The sequence below is a fragment of the Poecile atricapillus genome, chromosome 12 (genome assembly GCF_030490865.1).
Source record: "Poecile atricapillus isolate bPoeAtr1 chromosome 12, bPoeAtr1.hap1, whole genome shotgun sequence".
Classification (NCBI taxonomy): Eukaryota; Metazoa; Chordata; class Aves; order Passeriformes; family Paridae; genus Poecile; species Poecile atricapillus.
This window is the reverse complement of record NC_081260.1, coordinates 13,744,885-13,764,214: the sequence shown is the minus strand read 5'-3', so window position 1 is coordinate 13,764,214 and position 19,330 is coordinate 13,744,885. Positions and strand designations below refer to the sequence as shown.

General features: G+C 43.4%; 1 protein-coding gene across 1 annotated transcript in view; it reads right to left on the bottom strand.

Moving 5' to 3' along the window:
- Positions 1–17,196, bottom strand: part of MSN (moesin) — a 41,397-nt gene extending 24,201 nt beyond the window's left edge. The window contains exon 1 of the mRNA XM_058847442.1: positions 17,041–17,196. Within this exon, the coding sequence (XP_058703425.1) occupies positions 17,041–17,052 (12 nt within the window). The 5' untranslated portion in view covers positions 17,053–17,196. The remainder of the gene's footprint in view (positions 1–17,040) is intronic.
- Between the last annotated feature and the right edge of the window lie 2,134 nt (positions 17,197–19,330).

The window sequence follows — 19,330 nt, the reverse complement described above, 5'->3', positions numbered from 1 at the left end:
TGGAGCTGCATGAACTAAGATCTCATAAAGCACCTCAATAATCTAAAAATCTGCCCATTTTTGGCTTTTAGCAAGATTAGCAGCAATATGGTAAATTTAACAAGAAGTGTCCCTCTGTTCCTCAGAGTGCGCAGGTGGATTCTGGAGTACGAGCACTCCGCAGTGCTGCGCTTCCCTTCCCACCACACTGCTCAGTGAGGACAGCAGAGCTCTGCATTGCCTTGGAGAGGAATCAGAGGTGATGCCCCACACCTCCAGCACCAGCCATACTCACAGACATCTGGCTCCTTCCCGAGTGCCAGCACCCTGCCGAAACAGCCCTGGGCCCTCTGTGTCAGGGTGAGGCTGGGATCGGGTCATGTGAAAGCGCTTGCAATTTCTCAAAGGATTACACTTAATTAACCAAGCCCCCTTCCACCAGTCTTAAAGGGCCTTTTCATACCTCTAAGCCCATCAGGGAACAGAACAGCAGCAGGGACACCCTAGGCACCGCACTGCAGACACCAGAGAGAGGTTAACCCTCCCAGCAGCTCCTGGGAGCTTCCCAGCTCTCTCCACCAGCCCCATCCTGCTCTGCTGGGGACACAGCACTTCTCATTTGACTGGAGCACAGGCCACACAGTAAATCAAGGCATCCCATCCCACCCCACATTTGAATAAAGCCACCTCCCAAGGAGAAACTTGCCATGGTACTTCTGATACCAGTCAGCCAGAAGCAGGACTTACATCCTACAGAGTATGTGGCTTTCTTTTGGTACCTAAGTACAGCCTGTAGCAGGAATGCATCTTTTAAAGCATCTCTAATGACTTTAGCATGGAGCCTGAAGACAGAGAGCAGTGAAGGAGTAGTTGCTACTACCCAGCTTCACAAACCTCTCTTGTGAGCAACAGCAAGCCTGGTCAGGGAAGAATTCAGGCTAAGTCTAACAAAATTTGTGCTCACATGGTCTTATGCCTTCCTTGTGAAGGAGCAGAGCAGCAAGCCAGCTCGGATACCAAAGCTGCTGTGGAGCCACACCTGAGCACAGTCACACCAGAGCTGTATCCCCACCACCAGCAACTGCTCTTCATCCACAGCAAGACAAGATTGCTCGTGTGGGCAATGAACCACAGCACCCACACAGCTTCAGGAGCCACGCTGCTGAGGACAGGAAGAGGAAGCAGGCCAGAGCACCAGCCTGCAAGACCAAGAAAGTTCACAGCTTTCGGAAGTCTGTCTGCAAAACCTGGATGGAGGAAGGCTGGAGGCACCAGCACCTAAGAAAGGGTGGAAGCAGCAGTGTCTGGGCAGACCTGCTCTGTCTCATCTGTGGCATTTAATACCTCACTGCAGCAGAGATACCAAGGGATGCTGCCAGTGCTTGCCCATAGCTTCCAGCAAAACTCACCTTCATAGCACCAATTTACAAACACTGGGTAGGGGGCAAACATAGTTACATCACATCAGCCATAAAAAAGATAATCTTTCCTATGCAGAGCTTGGAAGAGCAGAGGATTTCTGCTTTACCTGACAAAGGGGTTCAAAATAAACCAATTCTGTGCCCATTCCAACTGCATTTCCATAGGAGCTTTCTAACAAGGTTTATAGCAGCCATAGCATCCAGTGGTTGAAAACTTAACCTTATCCTTGAGAAAAGACAAGAAACTGATTGAGGTGATTAACGAGATCAGCTCAGTTGATTAGAGCATGGTGCTAATAACATCCACAGCTGCAGTTTCAATCCCCATACACATCATTCACTTGATATCTGGACTTGATCTTTGTGGGTCCCTTCAAACTCAGAATATTCTCTCTCTCTGTGTATGTGTCTGTAACTAAAAATCTGCTACAATATATAATGCTAAAACAGTCAGTTTTAAAAAAGGAAACCAAGTGATTTCTTCTAATAAAAACCCTCTCATTCTTTAGTATCAGAGCCCTGGTGTGTTTGTTTGATTGTTAATCTCAAAATATTCATGTGTTAATTTGTACTTATCTCACAGTGATGAGAAGAAAAATAAAATTCTTCCATACAGCAAAGGGTAATCAGGAATGCTCTCATTGAAATTTTTTTTAAAAAAATACGTTTCCTTGAAACGGTTGCTGCCATTGAAAAGGCAATCTCTACAGAGCACAGCAACACAGCAATAATTTGCTGTATTGTTTATCTGGTTCTCAAGATCAAGTGTGAGAAGCCACAGGTACCTTCCTGTTAAAGTCTTCCTTTGCACATGACTGATACCTGGTACTCAGAGAGGCCCGAGCAGAGGATCACTAAGTGGAGTTGGAGGGGATCATCCTTGCAGGACATGTTTGTCAGTCCAGAGATCAGTTATTCATATCAAGCCAGGGAGTCTACTTCAGACACCCTTATATGAATTACAGATTCTTTTTTTCCCTCAAATGATGGAGAATCAGATTTATTACCCTCAAGGACAGTTTCTCTAAAAAATGAGGTCTCCTTCAAAAAAACGTTCACAGCATTCACAAAAAAACTTCAAAAAAGCCTACTCCTCATGCAAAGGGTCTGTTGTTTGCAGTTGCCTTTCTTTAGATGCCTTCACTCACCCACCCTGCCCCAGCTTTGCAGCTGTCTCACAATGTTCCACTGCTCTGGAGGCACCTTGCTTCATTAGCACCAGCAAGCACACACTCAAAACACTGCACAGCCAGGGCTGTGCCAATGCTGGCTCCATAGGACAGGAGAACTCCACATTTTAGAACTCCAAATGTATCATTTACCCAATTTAATCAGTGATTTGATTTGATTCCTTTTCAGGAATGAAGGTTCTACTTTACAAAGGCTACTACAAAGCTATCAATTCAAAACTGTTATTAAAATTCCCCTACTGCCCACAGAATCTGGCTTCCAAAATCATTAATGATGTTTCCAGGTTAAAGCTACTTAAATGCAATTCTTTACTTTTCAACCAGTCACATCCCACCAGTGATGTTTGAACACCATGGCTACTAGCAGCTTGCCATCCTCTCCAGAGAGCAAAAAAGTTTCACTTAAAGGAAAGGAGTTGCAAGATGAGAGTACTAAGCCAGTAGAAGCAGCCATGGGTGGATCCCCACATTTACAGTCAAGACCAGATACTTGTATGCCACTTAGTACACTACTTACTCCCAACCTTGTGCAATAGATCAATTCCTCTATTTTTGCCATTTCCTTTTCCATAAATAGATTATTCATGCACCTCCCTTTGCTTTCCTGTAGCTGTTCCAAGTAATTAACATTGCCATTTTCTGTTTCTTTAGAGTCAGTTTGAAGAAGCCCTTGGAATAGCTATTTTTATACCTGTTGTTTGACCTGCTTAGAGAGAACATCCTTTACTGGTCAAAACCCAGAAGGAAATTAAAATACCATGGGGAAAATCCCCAACCCCTTTTCCAAACATCTGGATCAGAAGGTAAAACTTAAAGCAAAATCTAGCAAAGTGCAGTTAGCATCATTCAACTTCTACAATCCGTGCATCTTTGGGTTTTGTTTTGGGGAGGTTGCTTGTTTTGTAAACACCTTTTTTTTCGTGCCTGCTAGAAGAACTTTTCTCTGGAGAAATATACACACCTATTATAGGCTCTGCACACTGATAGTAGGGTTGGAAGATGTACTTGACATGTCAGAGCTTAACCATATCCCTTGCTAAAGCTCCTCAACCTAAGGGCAGTTAGCATGGAGTGGGCACATTTGAATGCCAGCAGTGGTATGGGTGACATTCCTCACACTATTGTGTGCTCCTCCCAGGCAATCCCACTCACAGGTTACAAACAAGTGTTTTGTGTCACCTCCCTTATGTTGAACACTGCACAAAGGTGTTATGATCCTGGCTGTGACTGCAGTCACTTGACCAGCAAAACAGGCACTGCACTCCCTACCACCATCAGAGGCACTTCAGATTTTCTGAGAAGGCTATTAGAAGGCAACTTTCTTCCCCACCCCAACCTCCCCTTAGTCCAGTTCTTCCCCTTCCATCCTCAAGCCAAGGACAGGGAATTCCCCAGAACCTTTTAACAGTTGCAAAGACAGTTGGAGGGGCTGATCAGTCAAGACTGAGAGCCAAGATATGTTCCCAAAAAGCCAATGAGCTTTCCAAACATAGCATCCAGTGAATGTCTGCCAAAATCACAAGCACCTACTTTGCTGGAAGGAGCTCAAAACAAGATCAAGACAGGATGCTAACAAGACAAGTGTGACCTGCATTGAGGCATCACATGTACAGCAAGTACTTGAGGTTCATAAGCTAATAGACTCAATACTCAGTCCCTATGTAAAGGTCTCTAAATTCACCTGCAGTTAAGAATGGTTTCAGAGGTAACTTGGAATCGAGGGCACATAAAATTTGCTACACTCCAACACTCTGCTAATCACTAAAGACACTTTCCACAGGGAAGAAAGCATGAGAATAACTGCTGTGGCCAAGATCTTCCTCCTAAAAGCCTCACATTTAGATAAAAAGTCACAGCAAGCTTATCTGTTTCACGTGCTTCTCTCTGTCCTTCAACTAAGAGATTCCTAGCAGTTTAGCTCTATTACAGAGAGGGGAGCTGAACACAGGGCTGCCTGTTCTAGACACCCAGAGCATGGCCTGGGTGTGGCACATCAAGTTCTTGGCCAGCTCACAGCCCTCACTGAACCTCTGAACAATGGCCAGACTTCTAGGAGCTAGAACACAGTCTTACTGTGGGATCTGACTGCCCAGACTATGAGCCATCCCTCCAAATTTAACTACATGCACAGTCAAGTATGAGCTAAAGCTGTTTCATCATCCTGTGATTTTCAGCTTTATCATTTCCAGCACGCTAGACAAATCCTGCAACTTCCTTTCAGTACACGGTCTCCTTTAGGCTGGCTGCATTTTCATATCTATTTAGGTCATAGTTCCCTAAAACACAGGATTTCCCCTAAATGGCTCAGTTCTACACTTCTTTTTAATATTCAGTTTCCCCACCCATATTTGCTTCCCTACCACTGACCTATTTTAGATTTTAAATAGTTCTGTTGAACTGTCCACAGTTTATAAAAGACCAGCTTGTGAATTGCTGAAGTATTCTTTGTTATTTTAAGCTCCATCTAGTTCTAGCATTTGAGCTCTCCTAATACAGAGGAGAGTGGCTACACCACCATGACACAGAACCTCATGTCACAGAAGGTTCCTGAAGGGGCACAGGAGCTGAGGAGAGCAGTGCCAGCACATGCAATGTCTGTATCCACCACCATGGGAAGCCATCCTGAACAACCTGCACCCTCCCAATCACCTCTCTGGGTTCATTCTTGTACTCCACAATTACACCACAAGCAGGAATTCAAAAGGATGAACCAGGGTGGGAATAACTCTTCTGTTATTTTCTCTAGCAGAATAATTTTTTTTGGTCCTGTTCACTACATTTACACAGGGCACTGCTACAGGCCATAGAAGAAAAAGGGCAAAATGGCTTTTTGGGTACAACTGGACAAGATGGACCAAGCTGTTGAACCACTCTTATTTCTCACTCCCAGGCATACCTGCTTTATCCTTTGCAGCAACTCTGACACCTCTGATACACAAACCCCTGGTGAGATTTACCATCAAGCCACATATATACATGCCATTAACCCCGTTTTTTGTTGAACTTCAGAACAGAACTGATGCAAAACTTTACAGTGGCAGCAAACTGTCAAAGTTCTCAGGCAATCAACCAAGTTAATTTAGTTCATTCAAGGCTGCAATTAAATCCACACTTTCGGGTTCACATTCATACACTTCTTGAAATACACTGTTTGAAATGGGGCTATTTCAGAAAGAAAGCCTGATAAACTTCAAGTAACACCTGAGACCTAGGTGCATTGATGAAGACATTGCTGAATGCCCAGGAATGTCAGTGGTCAAATAAGACATTAACACAGACTTTTTGTACTAGGCAAAAGTAATTTCCTTACACAAATTGCAGTTTCAGTATCTAGATCCCTGATTCTCCTCTACAGAGGTGTTATGGATCATCTTTATGCAGCCAAACATGCAGATAAGCCAAACTCTTAGTGGTTTTCCTAAAGCTGCAGGTCAAAACTGAGAAACTCAACTGGGTAGTAGGAAGATAAATAGCCAGATGCAGAGTACATCTCCTGAACAGGTCAACATACATGCAGAGATAACCTAAAAAAGCAAACAGTAAAACTCATTAGACTAAGGAGAGGCAGGGAGCCTGAAAAGCAGCCTTCTGCAGAGAACATTCAGAAGTCAGCTTGAGAGTTTATCTCTTACCCAGACCTGCTGTGTAGGGTTGCTTTATGTTTTCAGGTTTTTCCATATGCTAAGGTACAGCAGCATAGGGTTGGCAGACATGAATTCAACTTTGATCCAAGTCAGGGGCTCCTCCTTCAATGCTCCTGCGTGCAGATATCTTACCCCTAACTGCACTTCTCCAGAACACTGGGAGCAGTAAGAGCAGCTAACTACTCCCACTCAAAATTGTTGTAGAAATGGATAGATCCACATTAATGAATTTAACCACCCATCTTTCTCTAAGGGAATAGCAGACCAGCAAAATCACTTGATTTATAAGACTATCTGAATCCTCTCAAATCACAATTATTTTTAAATCCTTCCCAACTGTCAAATCAAAGCTGTCATTAGAATACAGTAAAAACATTTAATTAGGGAAAGTCCTCTATGCCCAACTTTCCTGAGTCCAGAGCATTTGCACAAAGCTATTTGTAATAAGAGAAGGAAAAACTTGACAGAGCAATGCAGCACATAGTCCAAGATGTTCTAGAGAGAAAAAAAGAGACACTCACCAAGTATTTTTTTCCAATACTAAAGACATTGAAAACTTAGCCATGGGAGAAGTGGCTGGTCACCTCTGACTAAGGTACATATGATGCTTAGGGGCAGAAGAGACTGCACAGTGGTGAATCAAGTACAGAGCAAGCAACAAAGCCTATGTATTAAATCTGTCAGAACTTGAAGCAGCAAAGGAGCAGGACAGCCTTCTGTTAGATTTTCACTTGATTTTTTAGAATTTGTCAGAACAAACACAAAGATAGCATTGTATTTCCTGTGCATGATGCTGAAGCAAGTACTGTTCAGACTGGTCTGATCTTTCAGTGATTTGAAGTTATTTAGTCCTTCTATTTGTTATTTTGGTAGATTCAAGACAGCACTGCTATACTGATATATTCTTACAGCTGAAAATGCTGACATGGACCCCCTTTCAAAAAAAGATCTCTACCTTAAACTGCTGGATGTGCAAAAGGGTATTCCAACTGAGCATAATACATTGCATTGCCTCTTGCAGTCACCCTTCAATTTGACATGGTAATAACAAAACACAGAGCAAGATAAAGGGAAAAAAAAACCCTAAGTTGGGGTTTTTTTGAGATTTGCACTTCTGCATGTATGGCTGCCAACACAGAGTACACAGGTGTACAGTGCAGAAGACGTTGGTGTCTATAGATTTTACAAAGCCCAAGACACATGCAGCAGCAAGCTATTACAAGCAGAGTAAGAAAATTAATTTTCAGGAACTTTCTGCTTCCCAGTTTGTCATGGCTGGGTCAAAATGCTATCAATTTCAGGTGCAGTTTAGTGTTTTAAGCAAACCAAAAAATACTGAGTCAATACTTGGGTTTTTTCAATACCAACTTCAGCTAAGAGGGTTTCCTCAACAGTTTTTGAAATGTAAGCATAGCAACAAAGAAAGTATGTCACCTCAGTATTACAGCAAAGAATAAGTTACAGTCCAGCTTCTGTAACAAAATCAGCACAATGGAGCTGCAGGCTGAAGGACTAAGACATCACTTATCAGAATGTTTTCTTGGCTTAGTGATAAAGAATTTCATGGTGTTGAATAAAAAACCTCTTCAAGCCTTCCACAGTCCCAACCATGGTCTTGGAGCTTCTTGCCATTTTTAGCAATTCTAGTATTTTCTGACCCCATTGTTCAAATTACCAGTATTTTGAGGCAGTTCACAAAATGAGCAGTCATATCTAACAGTTCCTACAGCAGCTTCTGGTTGTCTAGGGGACTGTGAATAGTGAAGTGATAGAACATAATCATTTTACTGCTCTCTGCTTCCAGTATTTCACCAATGCAAACAAATTCACATGTTGAGGGTGCCTTAGTGAAAATTACAGATACTGCAACAAAAATCCAGTTGCTCAAGCAGCACATTTTCAGTAACAGAAGAAGCCAGCTTTCTCAACTTCAGGCAAGCTCAGATCCTGATTTTTCACTGTAGGAGGATAACTGTAGCCACAGAACACAGAATATGGACAGACGTTGGATTCAATATGTCTCAGCTAAAGCTTTCATTGTCTATCCAAAAAAACAAATAAAGTTTATCACTCACTTTTTCAAAAGCAGTTTTACAGTTCCTTAATATTGAGATATACATAGGAACAAATGAAATAAACAGATGCTGGCAAAACAGTTATTGAGGCTTAAGCTTTCAATCTCATCTCACAGACCACAGACATTTTTTAACATTTGGATGTAACATACAGTAGTAACAAACAACCCACTAGAGAAGCAACTCCCTTCTTATGACTGCTGTGCAGTGTCCCCATTAATGACCCCTGTCAAAACTTAGAGGAACACATGAATACAATGAGTAATATAATCTAGTGACATCCCTAAAGGATAACTTTGCTGATTTTAAAAACAAAACAAAACACACATAAACCATACACCAAACCAAACATGTCACAATATTGCACATTTTTATTGCTAAGACACCAAGTATTCTATTGTCTCTGCTGTGCTATAAGCAAGTTTCTTTCAATCCTTCCAGCTTTCCAGGCAATTTTGCTTTCTTGAAGAACTGTTTGAGCAGTAATTAAATTTACCAAGTTACTGGGTGCTACTGAAAGGCATTTAAAGGATATTAAAGCATTTAAAAGACAACGCAATCATCAGGCACAGCCAGCATGGGCTCATGAAGAGAAAGCTGTAACTAATTTGGAATCCTTCTACAATAAGGTCACCCACTCAATGGATGAAGGAGAGGTCATGGATTTAGTTTTTCAGTATTTTAGTAAAGCTTTTGATACTGCTTTTCACAGCATCCTTCTGGCCAAGTTGTTCAGTTGCAAGATAAGGAAGTTCAAAGTGTGCTGGATGAAGAACCAGTGGCAGCAGGGCTCAGAGGGCTGCAGGGAATGGGGCTGTGTCTGGCTGGAATTCAGTCACCAGTGACGTTCCCCAGGTCTCCACAACGGGGCCAGTGTGGCTCCGTATTTTTGGCAAGGATTTGGATTGCAGGAGCTGGATGCACCATGAGCAAAGGTGCTGACAGTACAGCACTGGGTGTGCTGTTGACTCTCTCAAGGGACACGAGGTCTTGCAAAGGCATCCAGGTAAATCAGAGCACGATTGATCAGTGGCATAAAATTTAAAAAGAACAAATGCCAGATTCTGCATGTTGAACAGAGCAATACCAGGCACAAGCCCAAACTGGGAGAGGAGAGCAGCCCTGCAGAAAGGGATCTGATCAGCAGCAGGCTCAAGAGGAGCCAGCACTGTGCCCTTGTAGACAAGAGGGTAAAACACACCCTGGGGGGCGTCAAACACAGCAAAAACAGCCAATCCAAAGAGGTTATCTTCATTAAAGTGTCTATTTAATGATCTGTAAGCAAGCCCTTACTTTTAATACGTATGTACAAATCCCTCCTTTTCTATCACTTCTAACTCATAGGACTAGTAGGATTCTTTCCATGTAAAAAGATGTATGGGACCACCAAGTATTGTGTGGGTTTTACATTACTACTTTTTTTACTGGGAAACCTGATATTGCTTGAATTTGTCAGCAGTGGAACTGCCTTATTTCTTACAGTGGCTTTCAGAATCATTTGCTGACATTCTGCAAGTCCTGTAGACTACAGTAGTCAGGAAGATATCAAGTTCTGGATTTTAACAGAGAAAAAAAATTATTCACAACCAAAACCCTCTTGTCCATCCAGAAAATTGCCTGAAAAGACATTTAGCACATTGGAGAGCTAATTTTTTTTTTTTACTCTCTGAGTATATTGTTCTGGAAAAGTGAATTAAAAAAATAAAACGTATGCCATATTTATATTCTTAGAGACATTATGAATGAAAAGCCACACTTCTGGGGGATGGAAGATATCAAGCATCCTGACACTTCATCCTAATTTCTCCTAATAATTTCCTAATTTCATCCTAGTAATTTCTCTGGCAGTTCAGTTTTTGCACTGTAACAATGCACAATGGAATTCTGGGCTTTTTCCTTGCACTGCACTGTACAGTTGAAAAGGTATGGCAAGAATTCCATTAGTTAGCCTAGAATTCTATGCTTTATTAGCCCGTGATATATAAAACCAAATACATTTATTAAATGCTGTGACTAAGTGATTGATCAGATTGCAATGGCAGGTTTTTCCTGTACTGTCACTTCACCACAACTTGATTCCTAATCAAGAGAGGAAAAACATGCTCTGATAAGAGCCTACAAAGGAGACTACTACAAATCAGTGGTGTACAGACAGACAAGAATGGCTTGTGGTTGCAGAAAGTCATCAGTTTACAGCTGGATTCAAACTTAAAGGTGTTTTTCAACCAAACTGATTCTATGATTCCACCTTAAGAACATAGGATGGCATCCATTGGCAGAATAACTGTTCACCAATATGTTGCATGCAAAATTCTCCAATATCAATTTAACAAAACCCCACTTCCCCCACCAAAACAAGAGACAATGAAAAATAAAACAAACAAGTTTTTACAGTATTCACACTCCAGAACAGTAAAATTCTGTCTCCTGAGAAGCCTTCCTCTAGGAAACAAACAAGCTGACAAAGAGAACTAAAAATTTGCAAGAATACAGCTCAGGCTGGACCATGAACACCATGGCACTTAATTCACTGTTTCAGGTATTCTTTCTGAACTCTTCTGTGGTTTCATTTTACTCTACACAAAATCCCAGCTGGCAGAGAAAGGAGTGTCTTTCCCCCCTTCTAGTCCATCACCTCACTCTTGCCTAATTACATGTTTCTCTATACAGAGCTGATCAGATTCAGAGCTTTTTCATTCTTTCCTCCTTTAGTGCACTTCTGTGCCCTTGTCCATAGCTATTCATCAACCAGCAACAGCCAAAGGCAAAGAGGCTTAGCATGGCCAAGTACTCCTATTCCTTAGCCTGGCAATAGGATGAGAACTGGTCAGCATTCTTTCATCCACAGCTTGTATTTTTCAATAGGTTCCTCAAAACAAACACTGAAGCTTCAGAGATGTTAGAACAGTGAGGAAAAAGCACTCTGCAGGAGTCATGCCTTTAAAAACATCTTCAAAGTGTGTTTTTTCCCCCATTTAAGTTCAACAAGCTGCTACACAAAGGTGAGGAGTTTGATTGCCCCAGCACTGCAGTGGAGGATCACACATTGATAGAAGTGAATATATCCTTTCACAGCTGCACAGGAAGGAAGCAGCACTAGATCACCCACCTATTGATAGCCACAGTGGCTGCAGCCATAATTGTGTCTTGTCAATATAAGGCCCAAACCTCTGCAATTTCAGGTTCTAAACCCCCAAGAAGTTGTAGATGATCCTGTGGTCTTATAACCACCAAGCCTGCCAGTGACTGTCTCTTCCCACCTCCCCACCAAGTATTTGCTCTAAACACTACCTTAAGAGTCAGCATTAGCTACTGGGCTCAGAAGGGTGGGTTTTATGCCCACAACTTCCCAAACACTTGAATGCTCCACCTAGAAACAGCCACAGGAATGTTGCAAAGAGATGTGCATGAAAGGGTAGCCTTCCATCAACCTAGAGACTTCAGCCTAGTTTGGAAGTTTCAGATGGGATAAAAACAAACTTAATTCAGTATTATTGGCTGCACTATGCAAATACCCGCTGTTCCCAAATACCCCTAGGAAAAAACAAGCAATTAACTAGCTGCTTACTATTGCTCTTAATTTACACCAGTTAATTGCCCTGGATTATTCCTGGGTAGAGAGAGATTTCCTCTTTTCCAATAGTGTGACTACAACAGCAGACACTCCTCTCTGGAGGTTTCTGGTAGAATCACTTAGCAAACAGACAAAAGAGAAAAAATACACGAGAATGACAAGAGATCCAAGGAGTTGAAATTTTGGAGCTCTTTTCAAACAAACCCCATTGTAGTTCTCAGAACAGTGATTAAGCACAGATAACAGCTTTATTGTGCAAATTCAGGGAGGCCCTCTTGCTGCACAGAAAGGGAAAAAAAAAAATAATAAATGAAGTCAGCCAAATAAGGTTGCTTGAGCTGCACCGAGCCAGGAAAGAGTCCAGGAGGTGACGCAGCCAGAGGAAGCTTTTAGTCAGTTTCCTTCATACCCTGGAGCAGAGCCAGAGGCAGCTCTGAGGAGGAAGAGGGGCTTCTCTGTGGAGCAGCCACTGATCTGCAGGGACCAGTGGCCAGGCCAGCAGCCCCAGGAGGGAGCTCTCCCCCGGCACACCCAGTGGCACAAGCAGTGCGTATTTGAATCCTTCAGTTTCAGTTCATCAGTCTTTCAAGCAGCTACTAGGCACTTAGTGAGCTTTCTGAGGAGAATTTCACTTCAGAGTAGACATCATACATAAAACAACTGAAGCAGGTTTCCTCTAGAGGCAGACATGCCATTTCCTTTCAAAATAAAGGAGTCCGTATTAAGACATCTTATGAACCATCCTCAAGAGAAAAGCAAGAATTGTAATTAAACTTCAGGGGTGAGTAATCAAAGTAGAATCACCTCAAGGAAAGGGCTACAATGCCCTGAAGGTTTAAGAAAGATGCTGCTTGTAAACGTTGTGGTGACAGGATATTTGCAAGAAGTGAGTGATGGTGAACTCCTGAGAAGAGACACCCTGTTTCCTGTAGGATTCTTACAGCTGAAGCAGCAGACCTAAAGCTCTCCTTGGCCCCTTTTATTGGCTGCACATCACCAACCTGCTTCTTGCTCAGCTGCCTCGTGCAACAAATCAAGACAACAAAAAATTAAAGGACTCAACTAAGACGTTTAATCTTCTAAAACCTCATGTATGGTAAGCACTCTTAGACGTAACACTGTCATCTTGAAGTTTTGTAACCTGGATCAAGACTACCAGTTCAGATCAGGCACTTGGAACAGCTCCTGGTCACAACAGTGTAAAACCACTAAAACTGATAGATATTACACAGTCAGGCTCAGGGCTTGCCATAAGAAGAGAAAGGAAGATTTCACTAGTATGCAAAAACAAAGTGAGTGTTTGTTCATCATCAGTGGTGTATTTTAAAAATCCCTGTTTAACTTTAATATAGAAGGCCTAAAAGTACCAAACAGAAGCTTTTGCTCACTGGCAGGCTCAATTGCTTCATCTGATATGAAGTAAAACTTAGCTATTCTTGCAGAACCTAGCAACCAAGCTGTTAAATACAATACGAGCTAGGGTGTAAAGGCCTTTCCTGTTTTGCAAAGTCCCATGGTATACAGCGACAGATAATTCACTGCTTACCAGTTTCAGTAGTTTACCTGAATTTACAGTTTCCACTGTAAATGCAGAATGTTTTAGCTATTGTTTCATCTGAAGTACAAAGTAATCTGAAAGAAACACTTCTGTATAAAGGAAGGTCTTTGGGAGCATTCAAACACACCTCTTTACAGCAAGTCATATATCTGATGACATTAGAAGAAACATATAATGGATTGAGTTTGCCTAACAAGTTAGCACACATGTTAAACTTGGATCAGTGTCACCAAGATTTCCAAGTACTGAGTGAGGAAAAGAAGAGATATGACCAATGGGTCTGTCATGAAATAAGACAGGAGGCATCTAGAATGCTTCTAGAGTTCCTTCATAGCACAACAGGATCAAGAGAGAAGTGCCCATCTATTAAGGTCAGTTTTCATCAGTATGCCTTCCCCCTTCAAGATATCAAGCAAATTCCACAAGAGGAAAAAAAGAAAAAGAAGAAAAACTATCACACAAACAAGTGTAGCATTCTGCTAATAGTTGACATCTTGTTGCAGCATTTGGTAGCAAGTAGCTACACACAAGAAACTAATTAACCAGAGGTTTCTCTTGATGGACACTTCAATCTCTCAGTTACTTTTCCTCTCACCAGAACCTTGAAGTTCCAAATAACAACGGGGAAAAACAGCTTTCAAGTCCTACTGGGAATTAGGGCCATCAATTCATACAGACGGGGTCCCTAATGATCCTAATAACTACTTCTACATTTATCTTCAAACTAAGGTGTAATAAAGATTGGACTGGTACCTTTTCCCTTGTTACGTCCTAAAACTTTCTGTATTCACAAGACTAACTTTGATCAAAACCTTATCTCTACAATGAGTGAAGGCTGTGTTACCTGAAACAGAACTGCCAAGTCCTTGGACAAGATTGTCGAGTGCACACCTCACATGTGATGAGTGCTCATGTTTCACCTTCAGTGGCCAATCCATTCACAAAGCCACAGAGTAAGCACATGCACAGGCAAAATAGTCAATGAATACTGATACAGAAGCCTTGCACTCCTCAGTCAGGGAGAGATCAGAGCCTACCCATGGCAGGTGAGGAGAGACACTGCTCACAACTGGAAGAGAGCCTTTTCAGAGCTTGACTACTCATTTTTAGCACTCAACTACTTCTACTCTCTGCAGTGCAAAGCACAGGGGGAATTACATGCTCTTTCTGGTGTCTGCTTTAACTGCTCACACTTCACAAACTTTACAGAACACAAAATATTTAAACCAGAGTTGTATCACTAAACAAAACAGTGAAGGTTTCCTGTTGAGAGCATGGCAGGATCAGCAGGCTGATGCATGATGGACTTTCTACACAGCCTACAAAGCCTCCAGCAACCAAACCCCCCCATTACATGTCACAACAGCAAATCACGTGCACTAGTTCAAAGGTTACCAGAGTTAATCTTGGATTCTTATTAATAGTGCCATACAGCCTAGTGTCACTCATAGCAAACCTCACAAAACAAAATGGAAATCTCCAGCTACATGTGCTAACATTTAGCTGAGCTTAAGGAGGTGTAGAGACCCAGAACTCAACAGGTTTTGCTGCTTAAGCCACGCAGCAGCATGTTTCTGTAAGCCTGGTGAGATGAATGATAAGAGCTACCAACCAAGTAGTTTTGACACAAATGCTTTTCCTGCCCAGCCAGAGCTGCTGCCTAGAACATTTCCTCCATCTGTCTTCTTCACAATAGATTTATTTTTGTGATGAAGCCCACATAAACCTGCATCTATGTGCCCAGGTTTCACCCACATTTGACTTTGATTTTTTCCTTGATTCAGAAAAGTCTCTTGCATTTTACTTTTTTTTTTTTTTTTGTTAATCAAGCAGCTATTAACAAATCTTAAGCTAGCACACTAGTAGTCATGTATACTTCACATGAAGAACTGATTACACAGTTATGCCAGCATATCCTGTTCCTGCAAACTAAAGATCAAGAAATAATGTTTCAAATATTATTTCAGTTGGGTCTGTAACTAGAGCAGATGGGGCAGAAAACCAAAGGCTGATACAGCAGGAGGCCTGCAGCTCTGTACTGCAACAGGCACAGACACTGGAACAGCTTTCTGTAGAATCTTCAGTGTGCAATAGAAAGCATTACACCAAACACTTACATTCCTCTATCTGCTCCTGTTTTTAAAAGCGCCAAAAGCAGAACTGCTCTGTCAAAACCAGAACTGCTCTGTCAAAACCAGAAAGCAACAGACTGAGAAGGTGAATCCAGCCTAGGGTGTGTCTGCAGAGGCTGCAATGAGCACCTCGCACAGCCAGCGCTCAGATTCAGCCTGCTGCTGGGAACCCCGCCCCACAAGCCTCTCTTGTTCGGGATTTCTTGGCCGATCCACACTAAAGAAAAAAAAAATCACTCATCACGACTATCCACTCTCCAGCTAAAAGGTCTCAACTGCATTTTACACAGAAGTGCCCTAACTTGTGCTATCTCTGTTTATCTTGCTGAACTTGTTGCCTGTACTTTAGCTTTTTTAGCAAGTAAATCTTCACTAATCATCACTAATATTTGATGGATGGCCTTTCTAAAGCTTAAGAAAACCTTAACCTGTTTTAACCTTGAAGTGGTTGAAGTTTTATATCCTTTAAGCTGTTGATGTTTAAATAATAATAACCATCATCTACTATCCATGCTATCAGAGATGGCATTTAAGACATCGGGAAAAGTAGCTGTCAATCAAATAGGCATTCAATATCTAGAATTTAAAAATTAAGCTATTAAAAGAGAAGAAAATCACTGTGGATTTCATTTCAACTTCTATTTTCATAGGGGTGGGTTTTTGTTTGGATTTAATTTTTTCTCTCCTTTACGTAAACCACAGATTCTTAGCTTCAACATTAGATTTTCTTAGGCCATTTCAGATCGCTTCAGTACGGAAACATCCAGAGACTTCCAGCCTGCTCCTTCCTGTTTTATCAATGAAGGGCTGGGACCAATTCTTTTACTCCAACCAGGAGAAAATAAATGGAAAAACCCCATGCTCCTCATTAGTCACCGAACTCCTGCTGCGAGGAGAGTCAAGTACGGACTTGACTAGACTTTCTAAAGTACTAAAACCTCTTTAGCCAAGAAATACCTCGAGTCAAGCTGGGACAAGGTTCCCTGGCAACCCAAACCGACTAAGAGCAAGTTGTGAAAACCCCAACTTCTCCTCTCCAGGGCGCGCACGAGGCGGCCATAGCAGCCGCGGCTCCCACCAGGCTCCGGGAAGCCTCGCCCCGCTCCCCCCCGGTGCGGCCGCACACGCGGCCGGGCGGCGCCGCCGCGCTCCGCCGGACATTTTAGGGCGGAGAGGCGGCCCCGCCGCGCCGAGACCCCGCGGGCCGGGCGCGGCCCCGGCCCGGCCCCTCGGGCGGGAGAACGGCGGCGGCCGGGCAGGGGAGCGCAAGATGGAGGGGCGGGAGGGAGGCTCCGCTCCGCGGATCTCCTCCGTGCCCTTCGCCGCTCCCTCTGGCGCTGCCGCCGCCGGCCGGGGCGCAGCCGAGCCCAGGCGGGAGGAGCCCCCAGGCCGCGCCCGCCCGGCCCCGCGCACCCGCCCGGACCCCTCGGCGGGGCCTCCGCTCTGCCCCGCGCCGGCGGCACCCACCGTTTTCGGCATCTTCCCGGCGGGCTGGGCACGGCCGTCGCTCCTCCTGCGCCGCTGGGGATCCGCACGGGCTCCGCGCTGCTTCTAACGGGACTCCGCGCCGCGCCTCTCGCCCGGCCAGGCCCCGCCCGGCCCCGCCCGGCCGCCTCCGTGCGGGGCTGGAGCCGCGGCGCCCCCGCCCCGGGAAGGCAGAGCCGGGCGGTCCCTGCCGAGCGGCCCGGGCGGGGCTGCGGGGGCTGCGGCGCACTCCCACCGCTGCAAGAGCCGAGGGCTTCCAGCGCCCATAAACTGGTGCCTAAACAGCCCCGGTCGCTGAAGTTTATGCGCGGATCATTGTCATTGGGACTTCTGGTCCTTGATAAAAGCATTATTTAAGAAAACAATGCTATTTTGTAGGGGATTGCACTGTTCAAAGCCAGACCGCGGCACTGACCTGTGAGCAGTCCCTCTGTCCCTGGTGCAGCCAGAGCCGGGTGCGCTCAGGCGCAGCTCAGCGGGCTCCTCAGCCCATGGTGTACACGGCCGGTCAGGGTGCTGTTCTGTACAAGGTTTTCACAGCCATCTCTTTGATTAAAAAGCACGCTTCCAGCTTGTACAGAAAAGCCAGCGTCCATAAAAGAGGCAGAAGAGTACTGCAACTTTATTCGAGTAAAGGGAAAGAGTCCACTGGAGCGTACACATGCATCCCCGGAGTTTTTTCTCTCGAGGTTTTGGAGGGCGCAGCTTCCTTTTGTGCTACACTCCCGGTCGCACGTTGCCCTCTTCCTTTCCTCACTGGCTGAGGTACTAGGAGGTTAGAGCCTTCCCAAACCGACTACCGCGTATTGTCCCCTTGAACCTGTCATTTTACCCCAAAGATCAGAAACTCAAGTTCGTGCAGATCCACTTGACTGTTTCAGGAGCCAAGCTGTCTGGGATCTGCAACAAACCTGCTGCACAAAGTTAATAGAGACATTAAGACCCGTTTCAAAGACTTTAACGCCTGTAGCTTCACCTACCGAATTGTTTGTAAAGACATTAGCACACATCTTCCCTCTCAAGATCCAGGTGCCTCAAAAACCCGAGGAACTGTGACTCCCTGATGCTTGGCAAGTCACGTCTGGTCTTCAAAGCTTGTCCAAGGCCACACACATAACTACACAATATGAATGAGCAATCAAATTCAAGGATGAAGAGACTGGAGAACCAGTGGCAGTCCATCCACCAAAACTTCTCCTGCCATCTCTGTTTTGCAGCCACTGATGGAGGGAATCAAGGCTCACCATTTTCATGGGGATTTAAAGAAACCATCTCATCTCATCTCATTTGAGACTTTGAACACAACTTTCATGCAGTAAACTAAGTCCTGTTTTCTCACAGGAAATTAGAATTCTTTTTAACATTAACAATGTCCAGAAGAAGGAAATTAAATAAATGTAATGTCTTATTTTTAAAGAAAATAGGAATGTACAATTTTTTTTCCCTTAACTTTGTGTCTTCTCATCAAATCTGTTTAACATTTTTGTCTGGCAGGAGATGGAAACAGGGTCCAGGCACTTTGTTTGCTTCAGCTGAATATGCAGGTTTCACTTAAACTAGAATCTCTGTGCTGTGCTTACATAGGAAAAAAACCATGAGTATAATTGGATTGATGTAAACTGGTGTAACTTTTCTGCACATAAAGTCACGGCATGCCTAGAAGGCTGTTCTACAAAGTTTTCATTTTCTGTCTCCTTTTTATATTTTACATTTCTTAGACTAGGTCAAACAAGACTGGTCCATTAAAGAGTTTCACTTATTTCCTACAGAAATAGATACTGACAGAACACATGCAGAATAATGTATGATTAAATATGAAATATTAAATAAAAATGATTTTTTACCAGATTTGGATCTAGAAATATTAGGTGTGAGTTTTCTCCCTAAATTCAAGAGACTCTGTGGAGACTTCTTTTATGCTAGCAACATATATAATGGGGAGAGCCCAGTTCTGCTTCTGTTGAAACAGTTTGGAGAATTACATTAATCTTTTTTGCAAAGGTGATAAAACTTTACATGATAAAAGTCTAGCTGTTTCCTTGTCAAATTTAAGGGGCCATAGTTTAACATCCAGGGACCTAAGATTTTCTTCATAGTGCTAATGACAGGAGTGCTAATGAGGCAAATGAATCCCCATGCCAGTGAAACCATCCAGTCCAAAGGAACTCTATTCCCACTTACAGTGTGCCAGGCATTGGCCATGTCCACAGGGAGTCATAAACACCATGTCAAACAGTCTGAAGGGCTGAGACAAAGCTTCAGCATAACATAC